This window comes from Cicer arietinum, chromosome 2 (assembly GCF_000331145.2).
Source record: "Cicer arietinum cultivar CDC Frontier isolate Library 1 chromosome 2, Cicar.CDCFrontier_v2.0, whole genome shotgun sequence".
NCBI classification, from domain to species: Eukaryota; Viridiplantae; Streptophyta; class Magnoliopsida; order Fabales; family Fabaceae; genus Cicer; species Cicer arietinum.
Genome location: NC_021161.2, coordinates 25,001,947 through 25,021,510, shown reverse-complemented (window position 1 = coordinate 25,021,510; position 19,564 = coordinate 25,001,947). Strand labels below are relative to the sequence as shown.

Sequence of the window (19,564 nt, the reverse complement as noted above, 5' to 3'; positions counted from 1 at the left end):
GGGAGAAAGGAGGGAATTTGGTTCACGGTCACAGAGGAAGAAGACGATGGATTTAGTTTTCTTATCTTTTTCCTTTCCTCTATTCTCTTTCCTTTCTATTTCCTTTCCTTTCTTTTCTATTTCCTTTCCTTTCTTTTCTATTTCCTTTTCCTTTCCCCTCAATCAAACATATATACATAACTATATATAATAAATATAACTTAACAAATATCTCAAATCAAGATATTTGTTAAATTACCATTTCACCCGTAACGCATTAAATTCTACGTAAAGGATTCACCGCAGTTAATTTCAATTTATTTATCGACGAGAAAACTTAATCGGCATTAAAATATCTTTTTGATTATAAAACTCCAAAATATTATTACTTTGGCTTAAAAGCCTCTGAGCCAAAATCCAAAATACACCAAAAATACATAAATGGTACTTTAAAATTATGGGTCTTACAATGGGAATACCTATTCTCCAATAAAGTTGTTTCTTGTGGGAATTTAAACACATTGAGTAAGAATTTAAGATTGTATGTTTTTTAATATTAAATAAACAAAATATTATTTGTAATTAATCTAAGGGTAATTTATTTCTTATAAAAGTTTGTGTGTTAGAAACTTAACATCAATGTAATATATCAATAATAGCCAACAATAATTAAAATATATAATAATACAAATAGTAATTTTGAATTTGATAAACTCAAAAATAAATAGTAAATTATTTTGTGAGAGCTTTACCTTTGCTAGCATCACAGTGACCGATGACATTTTCAGTCTCCCCAACAACAACAAATCAACTAAGTTGGTCGACATATTGACCAAATAATATAACCTTAAACTTGAATATCAAAATATGTACACACAAAAATATTATATATATATATATATATATAATTAATATTCAAAAGAAATATAAAATGAATGATATATTATTAAAATAATATAGACAAATTAAATATGATTATTTAGAAAAAAGATTATAAATGTTATGTATATTTAAATATAATATTTGAGAAATATTTAAAAATTATATAACCATAGTATATATGCTTATCCATCATATAGTCAAGTTCTAGGACAGCTATTTTGGTGATTACATAATTTATTTCATACTCTTTCTGAATTTTAACACTAGTTAAAATGTCAATGACATCTTAATAGGCATATTAGAAAAATACACTTATATTATAAATCTTTAAAAAGACTTCAATTTTTTTTTTCTCACCAACTAGATACTTATATTGCCAAATTATTATATATATATATATATATATATATATATATATATATAAAACAAAGTTATTGACTTTAAGTGTTTAATTATTTTAGTTATAAACGAATTATTTATGAGATTTCGAATATAAATCACGAGTAAAATATCTACTTCGAGTACAAATCACGAGTAAAATATCTACTGATCAAACTTTCCTTATCTCTCAGCTGAAATTTAAATTAACAAGAACTATTTCATTCAAGAAACATAGTGTTAAAGAAAAAAAAATGTATATAAAATGTATCCATCTTTTTTCATGTTCCATAAAATTCCTCCACTTATAAAGCCAAAATAATGATTGTGTACGGTAATGTGGTGAGCTAATATTTTAGTTCAACTACAAAATCATGATTAACAAATAAATAAATAAAATTATGTCGTAGGCTATAAAACATTGTAGTCAACTACAATTATAATTTACATTAACAATAAGGTTTTTACATTTCATTTTTTCATATTGCATCTATGGGAATAATTCATTAAATAAGTCATTAGAGTGTACAATTTATTTATCATAAAAAATATTTGTTATTAATCAATTAGTTAATCATCATATTTTTTTTCTATTTTCTAAATCAAAAATCAAAATAATTATCATATACTAATTTGATTTTTTTTAATAAAAATCACACAAGGAAGAATTAGTTAAAATCAATGATTTTTTATAATCGTCGACATAAAAACAAAATCAAATTATAATACCATAACTATAATTTTTTCCCACTTTCATTTTTTACGTTCTTTTTTTAAAACATGAATTAGTAAAGAAGTTGTTGGAACATGTAATACATATACAAGACAAAATTTATCACTGATTAATTAATTAATTTTATTGTTTTTTTTACATGTTCTATATAAAAATGATAATAATTATAATATATTGATTTGGGTTTATTATAAACACCATACAAAGATAAATATTGATCACTAAAAACTTAATTGAAATCAATGCAATTTTTTAATATTGGTAAAATGAGACCAAATAATACACGTACTATAATTTTTTCACGCATCTTTTTTCTCATGTTTTTTTACAAATGAATTACTTAGAAAAAGTAGTTGAAGCATACCATTCTTACATTGAAAAAAAATATTTATCATTAGTTAATCAATCAATTTTTTACTTTTTATATCTTCTAAACAAAAATTAAAAATCATTAGAATATATTCAATTCAATTTATTATAAAAATCATATCCATGACAAATATTTGCCCCTAAAAAATTAATTAAAAACGATCAAACATATGAGGATATAATAAGGACTTCAATAGAAGAAGTTTTGTGACAACAATGAATTCAAGGCAGGAAACATTATCTGAAAGTTTATCAATAAAATTTCTCACAATTTATAACATGTCTTTGAAATTCATGTGAAAATGCGTGAATTGCTATTAATTTAAGAAAGAATAACATTATTTACTATTAGAAATTTGGAGTATTTTTTATTGTAATCATAAATTAAGTTTCCCAATAAGGTTAATTGACTTCAATTATTATTATTTTTTTTAATAATATTTATCTCCTTCCTTAGATACAAAATTATAAATACTACGATATGAAATCAACAAGATTAATTTATATACATATCATCTAATACATTATACGTATAACACAAAAATATCATATTAATCACTATATTATAATATGACCACAAATTGTGCATAAATCAAATTTATTAAAAAAAAAATTTTAAAAATTATTCTAATAAAATTTATTTACGCAATAACGAAAATATATTTGACAATATTCTTTTATAATATATATCACATGAATCAAATGACTTTAATTGATTTTTATAAAAATTATTTGAACAAAAATTATGTGAACAAAATTATTTTGTTCCAGACTAGTTAGTAACATTTCCTAAGTAGCTTACGCCCTAATAAAATGATAACGAAGGAGAAACATACCAATTCCAAATTAATTTACCCTAATCCACAATAGAATCAGGTGGGTTTAGAAAATTAAAGGAGTCTTTAGGCAAAATCGTGTAATCGTTGCTTCATGAATTTGAGCAACAAAGGCAAGGCATTTGACTTCCATGACAAAGGTAATAAACCATGATGAACTGGAAATAAAATCACTAGTTTTGTGTTTGAGGGAGCTATGAAAACTAAAAGGAATTTGAAAAATATCAATGATTGGAAGTGTAAGTTGTTTACCAATCTAGAATTTAACATTTTGTTTCCATTACATATCCACGAGGCCAAATTTTCTAGCATTGTATGTAAACAAAGTGGGCAAAATAGAAACCTCGATTTGATATGAGACACGAGTTCTCAATCTAAAACATCTAGTGTAACACCCCGTTTTTCAAAGCGAGAGTGTATTTTTTTTTTCAAAAGGAATTAAAATAAAACAGAGAAATAAATAAGGTAACACACATTTGGATAAATATTTAAGTCGTAATACAACGACAAATAAGTCAACAGAATTTACGAGCAGCGGAAAAATTCTCAATCCATGAATTCAAAATATATACATAACAAAAGTAGTACAGTCTTCCAGCTTAAAAATAAACGCAATCCAAAAGAAAGACATTCGTTCCCTCTGTGACAACCTAGTGTGATCATTTTACAAAACAACTAAACACCCTGAGTGATCTCCACGCGCCCCGTGAGATCCTCCTAACGCAGCTGCAGTCAAGCGTTCCCATCTCCATTTCCGTCCGTAGGATACGAACCGGTAGGATCGTCCTGACTCTCATCTGAGGGCAAAGCCCAGATTTCCACAATAATTGTAAAGGTCACCAACCGAAAATAACAGTTAACACATAACATTTAAGTTTTAAATGCTAAAAATAACTTTTCAACTAAGCATGCACCTTATCAGGATTTTCAATATGCGAAAAGTTCATACAATACTTTGCCAATTAAAAATGAAAGCAAAATGAAGTTCTCAATCCCCTAATGAAAGCATAACAAATCAAGACATGGATAAGTTAACAGGGTGTAGTCCAACATGTTTACCAAGGTGCCACCTATCACGGGTCTGCACGATTTACCAAAACATACATAAGTAAACGAGACATTAAGAGATTCCCCATTCTTAACGCCCAGTTAACTTAAACGATTTTTCTTAAAACAAAATATTAAGTAACCGAGACATTAAGAGATTCCCCATTCTTAACGCCCAGTTAACTTAAACGATTTTTCTTAAAACAAAATATTAAGTAACCGAGACATTAAGAGATTCCCCATTCTTAACGCCCAGTTAACTTAAACGATTTTTCTTAAAACAAAATATTAAGTAACCGAGACATTAAGAGATTCCCCATTCTTAACGCCCAGTTAACTTAAACGATTTTTCTTAAAACAAAATATTAAGTAACCGAGACATTAAGAGATTCCCCATTCTTAACGCCCAGTTAACTTAAACGATTTTTCTTAAAACAAAATATTAAGTAACCGAGACATTAAGAGATTCCCCATTCTTAACGCCCAGTTAACTTAAACGATTTTTCTTAAAACAAAATATTAAGTAACCGAGACATTAAGAGATTCCCCATTCTTAACGCCCAGTTAACTTAAACGATTTTTCTTAAAACAAAATATTAAGTAACCGAGACATTAAGAGATTCCCCATTCTTAACGCCCAGTTAACTTAAACGATTTTTCTTAAAACAAAATATTAAGTAACCGAGACATTAAGAGATTCCCCATTCTTAACGCCCAGTTAACTTAAACGATTTTTCTTAAAACAAAATATTAAGTAACCGAGACATTAAGAGATTCCCCATTCTTAACGCCCAGTTAACTTAAACGATTTTTCTTAAAACAAAATATTAAGTAACCGAGACATTAAGAGATTCCCCATTCTTAACGCCCAGTTAACTTAAACGATTTTTCTTAAAACAAAATATTAAGTAACCGAGACATTAAGAGATTCCCCATTCTTAACGCCCAGTTAACTTAAACGATTTTTCTTAAAACAAAATATTAAGTAACCGAGACATTAAGAGATTCCCCATTCTTAACGCCCAGTTAACTTAAAGGATTTTTCACAAACAAACACACATTAAGTAAACAAAACATTAAGAGATTCCCCATTCTTAATACTCATTTAACTTAATGGTTTTCAAATTCCACACAAAACAAACTCAAACAAATTCTCACATTCAATTCATAATTCACACCAAAACACATCAATCAACAAACATCAAGTATGAACATGCCAAATACGATGAACACAAATCAACACAATAAATTTCATTTATTCAAAATCTTACATACATGAGGTAAAATCATTTTTCCCGAAACAATACTCCAATTCTAACACAATTCGTTTCCACACAACCACAGATAAGGCACTAGATGCAAACTAAAAATTTGGAAGGAGCCCTTACCTTCGTGTTAGCTCTAACGTGCGTTTCCGGTACCACGAGCAAATCCGGTAAAAATCTCCGCTCGCGACGTCGCCTCCAAATTGGTCCCCTAGCACCGTAGCGTGGTAGTGAGCAACTTTCCCTTCTAACTCTTCGCGAAACGAAGCTTAGATCTAGAAGAAACAGAGGGGTTTGTGTTTGAATCTCAAATACCGTTTTTCTTCGTTTTCGAATCAAACAGGAAGAGTGGAGTTGCGAAATCCTTGTTCTAACACTCACCCAACCTTGGGTTACTAGTCTTGAAGAAAAGAAAGCAACGAAAATGAAAATGGGAGAAGGAGGGAAAAATGGCCGCGCGTGCAGGGAGGGAGAGGAAGATGGAAATTTTGTTTTTTCTTTCCTTCATTTTTCCTTTCTTTGTTTTTCCTTCCTTTCTATTTCCTTCTTTCCTTTATATAACTTTTCCTTTTCCTTTTCCTTCCTTCTAATTTCCTTTCCTTTTCCCTCCAACCAAACACATATATACATATTAAATATAACTTAACAAATATCTCCAAATATCTAGATATTTGTTAAATTACCATTTCAACCGTAACACATTAAATTCTTCGTAAAAGATTCACCGTAGTTAATTCAATTTATTTATCGACGAGTAATTTTAATCGGCATCAAAGTATCTTTTTGATCATATAAACTCCAAAGTATTATTAACTTTAGCTTAAAAGCCTCCGAGCCAAAATCCAAAATACACAAAAATGCATAAAGTGTACTTTAAAATTATGGGTCTTACATCTAGCATGTAAAAGCCAAGCCTATGGGGTTTTGGACGAAAGCATTGTGAGATATTTCCAAAATATTGATGAATATATGTATGAATTATTGGTGGTAATTGACATGATTTAGTTGTTGGTTCAATTGTTGTGTTCTAGATGCAAATATGGTATGTTCTGAGTTTGATTCTTACATTTGCTTTAATTTTGCATAAATTATATTTTGAAAAGGCACAATGATTAACAACCAGACCATTGCAATGCTTTAGACAATAATTGAATCCCTTCGCGAAACAGTGACAGAACCAAGAATTGTAACTCTTTCTCAAGTGACATTATTTTTCTATAAATAGTGTCACTTTGGACATAATGCAGACACGAAATTTGAGATATTGTCATCCACTTTTCTCACTCATTCTTATACTCTAAGTCATCTTATCCTTTTCTAATGTACGAGTAAAGAATAGGAAACATTCTTTTGTAGCATACTATTGAAAGATACTATTTGTGTGATAGTGCAAATCATATCAAGGTTTTGCAAAGTACCCTGAAGGGGATTCGCTGGTTATCTCATTTGCATTTGATTGGTGGGGGTGAATCAAGCCTAAAGACTAGTGTAACAACATGCTTTGGAATTTCCTACACATAATCTTCATCAACAACTCCACTATTAAAGTCTTGCAACAATTGTCAACAAAACAGTTCTAACAATCTTTAGGTTCGATTATTTTTTAATCAATGGCTGCATCACTCAAAGAAATTACTTCTAATTTTATGAAGTTAGAAAATTTGATGGAGGAAACTTTATCCATTGGCAGAAAAAGATGAAATTTCTTCTTACAACTTTGAAGATGGTGTATGTTTTAAACACCACAAGACCGCTAGAGTAGAAAGTTGAAACATTAGCAGAAACAAGAGAAAGACATAAGTGGGACAATGATGACTATATGCATGGGCCATATTCTCAACGGAATGTCTGACTCCTTGTTCGATATATATCAAAGTAGCATCTCTGCAAAGGAACTATGAGAGAAATTAGAGTCAAGATACATGCAAGAAGACGCTACAAGTAAGAGGTTTCATATTTCTCAATTTAATAATTATAAAATGGTTGATAATAAATAAGTAATGGAACAAACGCATGAGATTGAACGTATTCTTAATAACTACAAACAACATCAGATGCACATGGATGAAACCATAATTGTATCCTCTATAATAGAAAAACTTCCACATTTGAGGAAAGATTTCAAAAAATCTATGAAACATAAAAAAGAGGACATATCACTTGAGGAATTGGGTAATCACCTTCGTTTAGAAGAAGAATACCGTAAATAAGAGGATACTAAAAACTAATTTTCTCATGAAAAGGTCCATGTAATGGAGGAAGGAAATTCAAGCAAATCATTTAAGAAAAGAAATCGAGATTTTGATAAATCTCATGAAAAATACAATGTTAATGATGAACAACAAAAGAAAAGAAAAGGAAGTTGTTATCATTGTAGAAAACCGAGACACTTTAAAAATGAGTGCAGGTTCTTGAAAAGGAAGAACAAAGAGAAGAATTCAAGTCCAACAAAAGATAATCTTGTTGTTGTCATTTCTGAACTCAACATGATTGAAGATGTTGAATCTTGGTGGATAGACTCTGGTGCTACCCGCCATATGTGCAAAAACAAAGAACTATTTAAGACCATTGATGAAGAAGATGGAAGTATTTTGTACATGGGAAATGCCTCAACTATCCAAGTCAAAGGAAAAGGAACAGTGGAGATTGAATTCACTTCTAGAAAAACACCTACTCTTCAAGATGTATTTTATGTTCCTGATGTTAGGAAGAACTTGATTTCTGTACCATACTTAATAAGTTTGGTTTCAAATGTGCATTCGAGGGAGATAAATTTATTCTCTCTAAAGGTGGTATGTTTGTAGGGAAGGGTTACCTTTGTGAGAATATATTCAAATGTAATATTACTAGTAACTATAATAATAATATCATTTCTGCTTATATTGTTGAGTCTTGTGATTTATGGCATATGAGACTAGGAAATATTAACTTTAGAAAATTGAATGATATGATGAAATCAAATTTAATTCTGACTTTTGATAAAAATTCAAATTCATGTACTACTTGCATGCTAACTAAAATCACAAGACAACCTTTTAAAAGTGTTGAAAGAAGTTCTAAGTTATTAGATTTAATTCACTCTGATGTATGCGATTTACATGGTTGCCCTACAATTGGTGGTAAAAAGTATTTTGTCACTTTTATTGATGATTACTCTAGATTTTGTTATATTTATTTAATGCACTCTAAGAATGAAGTTTTAGACAAATTTAAAATATTTAAAGCACAAGTAGAACTTCAACATGAAACTTTTATTAAGTGTTTTAGAAGTAATAGGGGAGGAGAGTTCTATCATCCTGAGTATTTTAAGTCCATTGGTATTGTGCATCAAACAACTGCACTATATTCCCCACAACAAAATAAAATTACAGAAAGGAAAAATAGGGTATTAGAAGAAATGGTGAATGCCATGTTATCCTATTTTGGTTTATCCAAAGGTTATCGGGGTGAAGCCTTGCTAACTACATGTAATTTGCTAAATAGAGTTCCCAATAAAAGGAACAAGATAACCCCATATGAACTCTGGAAGAAAAGAAAACTCAATCTTAACTATATAAAAGTTTGGGGGTAGAGCAGTTGTTAAGGTTCCTGAACTAAAAAGAAAGAAATTGGGAGAAAGATGAATTAAAAGTGTATTTCTAGGCTATGCTGAAAATAGCATGACCTATAGATTCATGGTTGTTGAATCTAATGACTCATATCCTATTAACACAGTGATTGAGTCAAGAGATGCAATTTTTCAAGTAAATAGATTTAACTCAATTCCACATCCCAAGGAAAATGTATGTTCTAGTGTACAAAGTCTATAAGATAATGTATCTAATAATGATATTTTGACAAGTTCAGAACCCAGAAGAAATAAAAGAGAAAAATTATGGCTTAGACTTCTTTATGTTCCTTGTAGAAGGTACAAATGATTCCATTAACAGTTATGGACCAATTTGCTACAATTTAGAGAGTGACCCAGACTCATATGAAGAGACAATAAAATCTCAAAACTCTTCCTTTTGGAAAGAAGCCATCCAAGAGGAAATTGACTCAATTATGGGGAATAAAACTTGGAAATTAGTAGACCTTCCACCTGGATCCAAACCAATAGGTTGTAAATGGATCTTTAAGAAGAAAATGAAAGTTGATGGTACCATTGATAAATTCAAAGCTAGACTTGTTGCCAAAGGGTTTACACAAAAAAGAAGGTATCGACTACTTTGATACTTATGCACCTGTTGCAAGAATTGCATCCATAAGAGTGCTTTTGGCACTAGCTTATATCTATAAGTTTGTAATCCATCAAATGGATGTTAAAACTGATTTCCTAAAGGGAGAGTTAGATGAAGAAGTGTATATGAAACAGCTTGAAGAATTTGTTATCAAAGGGCAAGAACATAAAGTGTGTAAATTGACCAAATCTTTATACGGGTTAAAACAAGCACCCAAACAATGGCACCAAAAGTTTGATAAAGTTTTGCTTTATAATGGTTACAAAATAAATGAGTCCGACAAGTGTATTTATAGTAAATTTCATAATGGAAATGGTGTTATGATTTGTTTATATGTGGATGATATGTTCATCTTTGGCACAAATTTAGATGAGGTAGAAAAAACTAAAACTTTCTTATCAAAAAATTTTGATATGAAAGACTTAGGTGAAGCAGATATATTTTTAGGAATTAAAATCATTAGAGATTGAGTAAATATTGGTTTATCACAATCTCACTATATTGAGAAAGTGCTAAAGAAATTTGATCAATTTAATTGCAAACCTATTTCTACCCCATTTGATCAAAGTGTTAGTTTACAACCACATAAAGGATGCCATGTGGCACAACTAGATTATTCAAAGGTAATCGGATGCTTGATGTATACCATGAACAGTACCAGACCTAATATAGCGTAAGTTGTAGGTAGATTAAGTCGGTATACTAGCAATCCAAGTAAAGAACATTGACAGGTTGTTAATAGAGTATTAAAATATTTGAAATGAGCAATTAACTATAGTTTAGTCTATAGTGGATATCCTTCAGTTTTAGAAGGATATACAAGTGCAAGTTGGGTAACTTATGTTGAGGATCATGCTTCCACAAGTGGATGGATCTTCAACCTTGGTGGAGGTGCAGTTTCTTGGGGATCAAAGAAACAAACTTGCATTGCCAACTTCACCATGGCTACAGAGTTCATTGCCCTAGCTACAAGTAGTAAAAAGGCATAATGGCTAATAAATTTGTTGTATGAGATACCAATTTGGCCAAAGCCAATGGCACCGATATCCATACATTGTGATAGTCAATCAACACTATCCAAAGCATATAGCAAAGTATATATTGGATAATCTAGACATATTGGTCTAAGACATAACTATGTAAATGATTTAATTTTAAATTGAGTAATATCCATAGTGTTTGTAAGAACTGAAAAGAATCTTGCAGATCCTTTGACGAAAGGTCTGACAAGGGACATGATGTTGAAGACATCATTGGGGATGGGACTCAAGCCCATATCTAATTAATTATCAATGGTGGAAAATCGACTCACACTTGAGTAACATCAAGTCTTGAGTATAATGATAAAAATACACTATTAGAATGATTGCAAGTACTTGAATATAGATACATCCCAAAGGTTGAAAGTATTTAGACCATAAGTATAAAGTTGGAAGGTTGAGTTTTACTCTTAATAGACATATAGTATAAATCTGTTGAAATACATATTATGGGTGTATTTTTGATATAGTTTACCTATGTGAGGATAAAGTGAGGCCACTTCGAAGAGTTAAAGGGTTTGACTCTTAAATTCTCATCAAAAGGGTACATGACACAAGGCCTTAACAAATATGTTATCTTTATAATTCTTTCGATAGTACCAAGATTTCATGTGAAGTTGTGCACACTTGTTGTAATGAATAACTGGTTCAAAACTTGTCTACCAATCTATTCGGGATAAGTGGAGCCCATAACTTACTGAGTAGTGATTCAAATTGTAAGATACCATTATCTGAAACCATGATATTTTCAAAATTATGGGACTAAGTGTATTTTGAAAATGGTGGGAGATCGTGAGATATTTCTAAAAAATTGATGAATATATGTATATATAATTGGTGGTAATTGACATGATTTAGTTGTTGGTTCAATTGGTTGTGTTCTAGATGCAAATGTGCACGAAAAGAGGCATTGATTAACCACCAGACCATTGCAATGCTTTAGTCAATAACTGAATGTTATATGCATATATCCTTTCGCGAAACAGTGACATAACCAAGAATTGTAACTCTTTCTCAAGTGACATTATTTTTCTATAAATAGTGTCACTTTGGACAAAATGTAGACACGAAATTTGAGATATTGTCATCCACTTTTCTCACTCATTCTTATATTCTAAGTCATCTTATTCTTTTCTAATGCATTAAGTAAAGAATAAGAAACATTATTTTGTAACATACTATTGAAAAATACTATTGGTGTGATATTCCAACTCATATCAAGGTTTTCCAAAGTACTCTGAAGAGGATTTGCTGGTTATCTCATTTGCATCCGATTGGTGGGGGCGAATCGAAGCTAAAGGCAAGTGTAACAACACGCTTTGGAATTTCCTATACATAATCTTCATCAACAACTTCACTATTAAAGTCTTGTAGCAATTGTCAACAAAACAATTCTAACAAGCATTTCCCAACAAAAATTAAGAACAACAACCTCATTGATGACTCTAAAGGAATAAATATAAAGGCCACCTTCTAAACTTGGAGAACAAACTTTATGGCTAGCCATTATGACCTTCTCAACAAAAACATCAATACCATGAGAGATATGTCAAGCATAAGTATAAAGCTGTAGAGCTGACACACGCTAAATGATGGTTTTTATCGGTTGAAAGCATAAATCATTCCCTCAAGCCTTAGAAATTCTATTGATTTTCATCGTAACCAATTACTCCGAGCATACATTAAAGGCACCATTGTATCAACCAGATCCTTGAAGATGGGTATTAAAGGAACCTATAGGAGACCGAAAACTGTCCTCATGGTCGTTTGCTACCCCTAAAAAGTTTTAAGCCTTTGAGTGTAACTTTGCCTCAAATGAAGATCTGTCTTGTGTATTATCTGTTGGAAGATGGACATTAAATCCTCGTATGCTTAGACTATCACATTTGGCAACAATGTCACAGTCATTCCAGTTTGATTAGGATTAGAGGGGTTTTGGTTGCAACTACAGCTGACATCGTCTCTTTTATTAGTTTGGATGTTACTATTAGGAACAAGCGTTTTTGGCTGTTATGCGTGCATTCTTGTTGTCATTAATGTACAAGATAAATTACATGAAAAGGTACTAGTTGAACGTAACGATTTTGCTGTAAAACTTTTTAGGACTGAACAAACAATCGAATCTCTTGCCGTGCTAGAAACAATACGAGGATTGAAACCTTTTGGTTGAAGAAACGAATCAATCAACATTTATACATACTTTCATTATAATGTTTGGGTAGGAGTGCAGAAATCCCAAAAAAAAAAAAATCCTTCTAATTTCAGACCTCACCATAAGAAACCTTAAAATGAAATCCATGGAAATGGCTTGAAAACTTCAAGGGAAAAAACTAAAGGTTCCTTTCAATAGGAGAGGGAAACGGTACTACATTTCAAATGATTTCCAATTAAATCAGAAACATTCTGTGGCGGTAGGACTTTCTATAACGGTGGAAAGAAGGCGGTACATTCAGAGCATCCATAGTATAATGGTGTGGTGAGATAAATCCAACGGTTTAAACATGTGCAAAAACGTGTTAATATCATGGCCTTCTTGTTGAGTTTGATGGGGTCAAAGGTGCTACATCAACTTTAGACAAAACCAATATGAATTTCATCGTCTAACCCCTTTATGGGAAAGGCATAAAAAATTTGTTCCTCGGTTAACATTGTGCAACCGGCACTACTCTGATATAAGGTTAACATATTCACGACTTTGTACCAATCATACACCCAATAACTTTACTAGCATGCTCCCAATATATACAGCCTATCAGTTTTTAATAGTTCAATGCCTAAAGAAATGACATGACCATACTACAGCTATTATTTGACCCAAGCAAATGACTGTCTGCTATAAATTATGCGCTAAGTACTTGTGATAGGATGCAAGTAACCTAAGAAGATAAGTTTCATTTTCACACTGATATGCCGGAATAAATAAAATTGATACAATCCCCAAAGCACGGCCTGTGTTGTGTCAATCTTTGGGAAACTATCAGAGAATGAGCTAACTCATGAAATTCCCTCCACCAATGTTTGTAGCTCCTTGTGATGAAACTTGTCCCTGAGAAACCATTTGTGAGCGTCCAGGGCCTTGAACATAGGTTTGACCCATTCCAGCACCAACCATCTGTTGCTGCTGCAGTTGCTGTAATTGTGGAAGCTGTTGTTGCTGTGACTGCAGTTGTGAGAGCTGTTGTTGTTGAAGTTGAGGGAGTTGCTGCTGTTGAAGCTGAGAAAGCTGCTGCTGCTGCTGTTGTTGCAGCTGTGGAAGTTGTTGTTGCTGTTGTTGTAGCTGTTGCGGCATGTGAGGAAGCTGCTGTTGCTGCTGCAATTGTGGAAGATGCTGCTGTTGGGATTGCATCTGCTGGTGTTGTTGTTGCATTTGTTGCTGCTGACTGGATAATTGTGGCTTAAATACAACCATATCCTGCTTGCATTCAAGGTTTCAAGTAAATAAGCAAAGATGTAATCGATCAAAGAATAAAAACAGATATTGAAAAGTCAACGACTATTTTACCCCAGGAAAAAGCATCCCGATCAAGCGGCAGGCTTTGTCAGAAACAGATAGTAGCAGCGTCTGTGATGGCAATTGAATAACTGCACACTGAAATTAAATATGTTCATGGCCACATAAACATAAGACAGAGGTTTAAATGAAAAGAAAAACAAAATACGAAATTCACAAATCACTTACCAGCTTCTTTTCCTGCAGCTGACCGAGAAATCCATGTGGGTTCATTGCCCGAAAAACTAGGAAATCTGCCTTTCCTACATATTGCCTAATGTCGCAGCATATAAAATTAGCACAGCTACTGAACAAAATACACCTAAAGACACCAATATGCATTACCAGAATAAAGTTGAAGAACATACTTGTTATTCATGTGATCCTGAGATATAAGCCTAACTATCTGCATTACGGGGGGCCAGTTTGCTGCAAGCCTGAGATAAACAAAAATAGTATCCACTGTGTTAGTAAATCGAAGGATTTAAGAAGAGAATACAAAATGTATAATGATATAATTTGGTTTAGATAAGGAAGTCAAAATCAGAAAAATTCAATACAGACTTAGTCATTACAAAGATATTGGAGGAATCAATGCCTCAATTAAGAGTGAAATTTTTCACATAGTTCTGAATCAAGTTTATATAAAATGCAATTATAATAAAACTGGAAATTTTAGAACTGAACTATTTTACTAATTTTTGTTGAAGATTAAATTTAGTACTGAATTTGGATTATATGAAAATATTGTCAAAGGTGTTGAGAAAGCATGAAATCTAAATGTCATTTAATAAAACACATTATTCTATAATAATAAGCAATTTAGCTTTAATGATTTGAATGAAGAGAGAGGCACTGCAGAAGTATTCACTATTCGCCCTCTAATATAGAAGAGGCTTTTATCAATCATTCGATTTTGGTAATTATTGCCATGTATTTAACACCACTAAATCATTTCCAGGAAAAAGTGTTTCCTTTTCCAACTGAATTGATTTAACAAACAGGCATAATTGCAACAAATGACAAGCCACAGAATTATTATCAACTTCCATGCACAGGCAATATTCGTAGACAGAAAGAAAGGATTTTGTGTTATGTCCAAATGAATGACACTTGCCATGCATAAGGCAGAGCGTAAAAATAACAATAAAACTCAAATGGAAAATTAAGCAATGTGACATTTATTGACTTAAAGTTCAGTTGTTTAAATATTTTTCTCTTTAAAAACAACCTGGTTTTATTTTGTAACCAAACAAAAACAGCTTGTTCTACACATAGAATCTCCCAGAAAACAAACCATATTATGCACATAATCACTATTTTATCCTGAAGTTTAATCAAATACATCCTTGGTAATAAATTGCTGAGTTTGATTGGTGGGTTCATACTTCATATGAGGGTTTGAGTTTATTTTCTGCATTGTGGTTTCTCTTGGATGATTATTTGTCTTCTGTTAAATTTTCCCCTTCTTATAGTATATTATTTCTTTATTAGTATATAAAAATATTCTTCATTGTAGTTTCTATTGGATTATTACTTGTCCTCTTATGTATTTTCCCCTTCGTATAATATAATATTTCTTTATTTATATTTAAATAACATCTCAGCTTAAATTAATTACTAATCAAAGTTAATCAATGGTTTGAAAATTGTCCTAAACAAACAATAACCAGGGAACTCATTCCTTTTCAGGCGGCTGTAGAATGGACGGCCACCTATAGGTGGTACCGCTCAAACATTTTGAAAAAATACGTAGTTATCTATTAAAAAAAATCACAGCATAAATTCTGACTCTAAAGTTTAAAAATTAAAACCAACCCAACACTAAATACTAATAATAATAATTTTTCGACAATAGTATTATAAACTTCAACTACAGTATAGTCTTTTGAGAAGAGATAGTATAACTTCCTAAACTTACGTCTCAGAGGCAGAAGAACTCCTGTAACCCTGCCACAGAGAAATTATGCATCAGGATTACACGCCAAAGAACTAGACAATTCCCGCAAAATTAAATCAATTGCAATTGTTAAGAATGAGACTGCAATGGCCATACAGAGAAATGATTGTAGGCTGGCAAAATGAAAAGGCAGAACTGATAATTAAAAATATATATTTTTATCTCGCAGTTGGGAACATACTTCGAGTTTGGTGATAAATACTGGCTGTCCTTGTCTTTGCCCTGATAAGCTTCCCTGCATGAATTTCAATTATTGAACGTTTAGAACAGATGAACAAGCGTGCTAAATAAAGCCAATAAATTGCCACCACTCTAGCACCTCTGATTCAATCTTTAGCAATTACAACTAAAAATATACGACACAGCATGAATATGATTATTTACATACAGTATTTTATAATTTAGAAACAACACTTCAATGAGATTTCAGAACATCTCTAATTTCTGCTGTAAAAGGTACAAAGAGAATGCAAAGAACTCATGAATTAGGAACTACTTGAAATGTACTCTTAAGCTAAGGGTGTTGCAATTGTAGATATTGTTTAAATACCTACAACACCCTTAGCTTAGAGTGCACAAGATGTTGTTCAAATACATTTTAAGAAAACATGATCAGTAGCTAACTGGTTATTTTCCCTGAGCCATTCACTCTTAACATAGTATCACAACATTGCATCTAAAACAGTTTCACTTAAAACATTTAAGAACAGATAAAGAAGTTAATAGTCAAATTGTATGAGAAAAGCGTCTGCAAATAATGATCAAAATCACTCATGACTTGTCTGGTATTTTCTAGCAGATTTCATCACAAAAACCTCCAAATGTTGTGCTAGACCCTTTAAACTCATAACAATATGTATGCTCTTGCTTCAGGGAGTGTATTTAGTTAGCAAAGTATTAAGTGTATAGTAGACTTTCCATCTGCATGGTAAGTGTTAAAAGAAATAAGTAAATCCTATTGCTGTGAGTAGTACTATATCTGTGATGTCACTCATTAATGTTCTACTGCAAATTTCCTTTAGGTCCCTTGATGGTTTTAAAATAAATCTGTTGAGATTGGTTTTATTTTTAAAAGTAATCATTGAAAGGATCTCATTCACAAACATAGAACCACCTTTATATTTCCCCGTGATACAAAGTTGTACATCACAAGATGGGAGTTTTGGACAAAGACAGTTATCAAATAAACATTGCAAAACGACATAGGAAACAGATCAAATTGAATAGTGCACTAAAAAAATGTGGCAATATATATAGGAGGAGGAGGAAGGATCAAATTAACCCGAAGAGTTACACGAATAGTTTACACTGATTCAATAAACATCCTACTAGATAAATACTTTTAAAAATCAACCGTTGGATTGAAAATTACTATCATATAGATCATATCTACAAATTTTGACATTAATTGATAATCATTTCCTATATCATCAAGATATGTCGAGATTAACGTTGTATAGTATTACGTTGTTGATGTTAATCTTGTCGAATCCTGTTGACATCGAAAATTATTTTAGAATTACTATAACTGTTATTGAATGCGTGTAGCTGTTAGTGTAACTCTTCAGGTGTGATTAGATCCTACCTCTCTCTCTATATATATAAGTATCTAGGTAGCTAGATATCCGTGGCATAAAGACCAAAGTTCTGAACATCCAATATACACCCAGAAAACAAAGTGGAAAAGCAATATTCAGACAAGTGATCAGACACTCAAATGCTGCTCTAGGGAAACCATAATATAAACAGAAATACTCCGAAAATTAAGAAAAGTGTGGACATACCTCCCAGACCCTTATATATTTGGATTGTGCAGATGTCTGTTGTGACAAAGGCAAATTAGCAGAAGCTGCATTATTCACGAGTGGCTGCATGCCTGATTGTACTTGTTGAGGCATTCCTGGAGTAGGAATCATTGCACCATTTCCGGATGAGACAACTGATTGACCTAGGCCATTCATTACATTTTGGTTCATGTTAACTCCGCCTTGCACCATCTGGGCCCCTGAAAGATTTCCTGGATTCATACCAGAAGCCTGTTGTCCCATACTAACAGCTCCTTGAAGATTAGCTAATGATTGTGAAATCCCAGTGTTTGAACTTGAAGATAAATTAGAAGTGGCTGACGTTAATGAAGCAAGACCTGTGTTTTGTGCAACCTGTGCAGGGGCAGTAAGAGATCCAGAACTAGTTATTGATGTTATTACTGGCGGTCCAGATGAAAATACATTTTGACCAGTAGGTCCAGAAGATGTCGTCGCACTAGATATCATATTTGACATGTGCATGGCAACTGGAGTCTGACCCATTGAAGGAAGTCCCATAGAAGTTCCGCCACTTAGAGCAGCAGAGTTCATTACCTGTCGTGCTTGAGAGAGATTATTCAAAATGTTCCCATTCACTTGAGCCGGATTCACAGGACGTAATGGCTGCAACATTGACACGATAGGCTTTGTATCCTGTGCATTTTCATTACTTGTCATAATATCTTGTGAAACAGAAGATGGAGAAGATGCCTGCAAGCTTGGATTTCCTTGACCAGTACTGGTAGCACGTGCAGCTGAGGAATTATGAGGAAAAGCCGGTCCAGTTATCATTGAAGTTACAGGAACTTGCTCCTGAAGAATAATCATATAAATCCAGGATCATTTAAAAAATTGAATCATAAAAACTTAATTGAAGTGCATAGTTTAGATGGCAGCTAAAGTGCTTATCCAGATATAAGTTTACCACTTTTACAGTAGCCGGAGTCACATTCCCAGCAGGTATTGGTTGACGGTTTGCAATAGTTCCATTCACTAAAAAACCACAAAAAAATTGTTAACTATAATACCTTTTTAACCAGAATGTCAAAAGAATAAATAAGCCGCTTTGAATAAACTGCTGACCAACAAACTAAGCATGACAAACAAGAGCTCTCACACTGCTTGATTCAAGAGATTTAGAGACAAGAGAGATCGCGACGAGAGAGTCAGAGGAGAAACATGTGCTATGAAGTTGGTGTTCAAAATTATGCAATAGGAAAGACACAAGAATTATAAATAAAGCATGCAAACTCTTTTTGAAGTCCATTCCCTTTACTATATTTTTGTAACAGCTCATTACTTAATATTTGTCTCAAATAAGGGATGAAGATACTGAATGCATAAACAACCTGATGGCAATGAAGTTGGGGGACCCCCCGTAACTGGTGTGACAGAAACGGTGTCTACTTTTACAGGACTTTGATTTGAAGGCAAGTTTGTTATCCCAGAACGACTCAAGGCACCACGGGCTTCCCTGAAACCTTCTGATATTAAAATAAGGAAATGACTGGTTTTGGCATCAACTGGTGGATCAGCAGCCCGATTATTTCTTTTTCCCTA

The 19,564-nt window shown here is 32.2% G+C and overlaps 1 protein-coding gene across 3 annotated transcripts in view; it reads right to left on the bottom strand.

The window, feature by feature from the left end:
* Nucleotides 1-13,319: 13,319 nt before the first annotated feature.
* LOC101507045 (mediator of RNA polymerase II transcription subunit 25) overlaps nucleotides 13,320-19,564 on the bottom strand; it is a 26,433-nt gene continuing 20,188 nt past the window's right edge. For 2 of the 3 annotated variants that reach the window (XM_004513246.4, XM_073365508.1), the window contains 9 exons: nucleotides 19,354-19,561; nucleotides 18,930-18,997; nucleotides 17,984-18,817; nucleotides 16,381-16,434; nucleotides 16,161-16,189; nucleotides 14,608-14,676; nucleotides 14,429-14,513; nucleotides 14,252-14,338; nucleotides 13,320-14,161 (listed from right to left, as the gene is read on the bottom strand). In XM_004513246.4, coding sequence (XP_004513303.1) covers nucleotides 13,739-14,161; nucleotides 14,252-14,338; nucleotides 14,429-14,513; nucleotides 14,608-14,676; nucleotides 16,161-16,189; nucleotides 16,381-16,434; nucleotides 17,984-18,817; nucleotides 18,930-18,997; nucleotides 19,354-19,561 — 1,857 coding nt within the window. In that variant the 3' untranslated portion in view covers nucleotides 13,320-13,738. The remainder of the gene's footprint in view (nucleotides 14,162-14,251; nucleotides 14,339-14,428; nucleotides 14,514-14,607; nucleotides 14,677-16,160; nucleotides 16,190-16,380; nucleotides 16,435-17,983; nucleotides 18,818-18,929; nucleotides 18,998-19,353; nucleotides 19,562-19,564) is intronic. The other variant, XM_004513247.4, reaches the window with a different exon arrangement.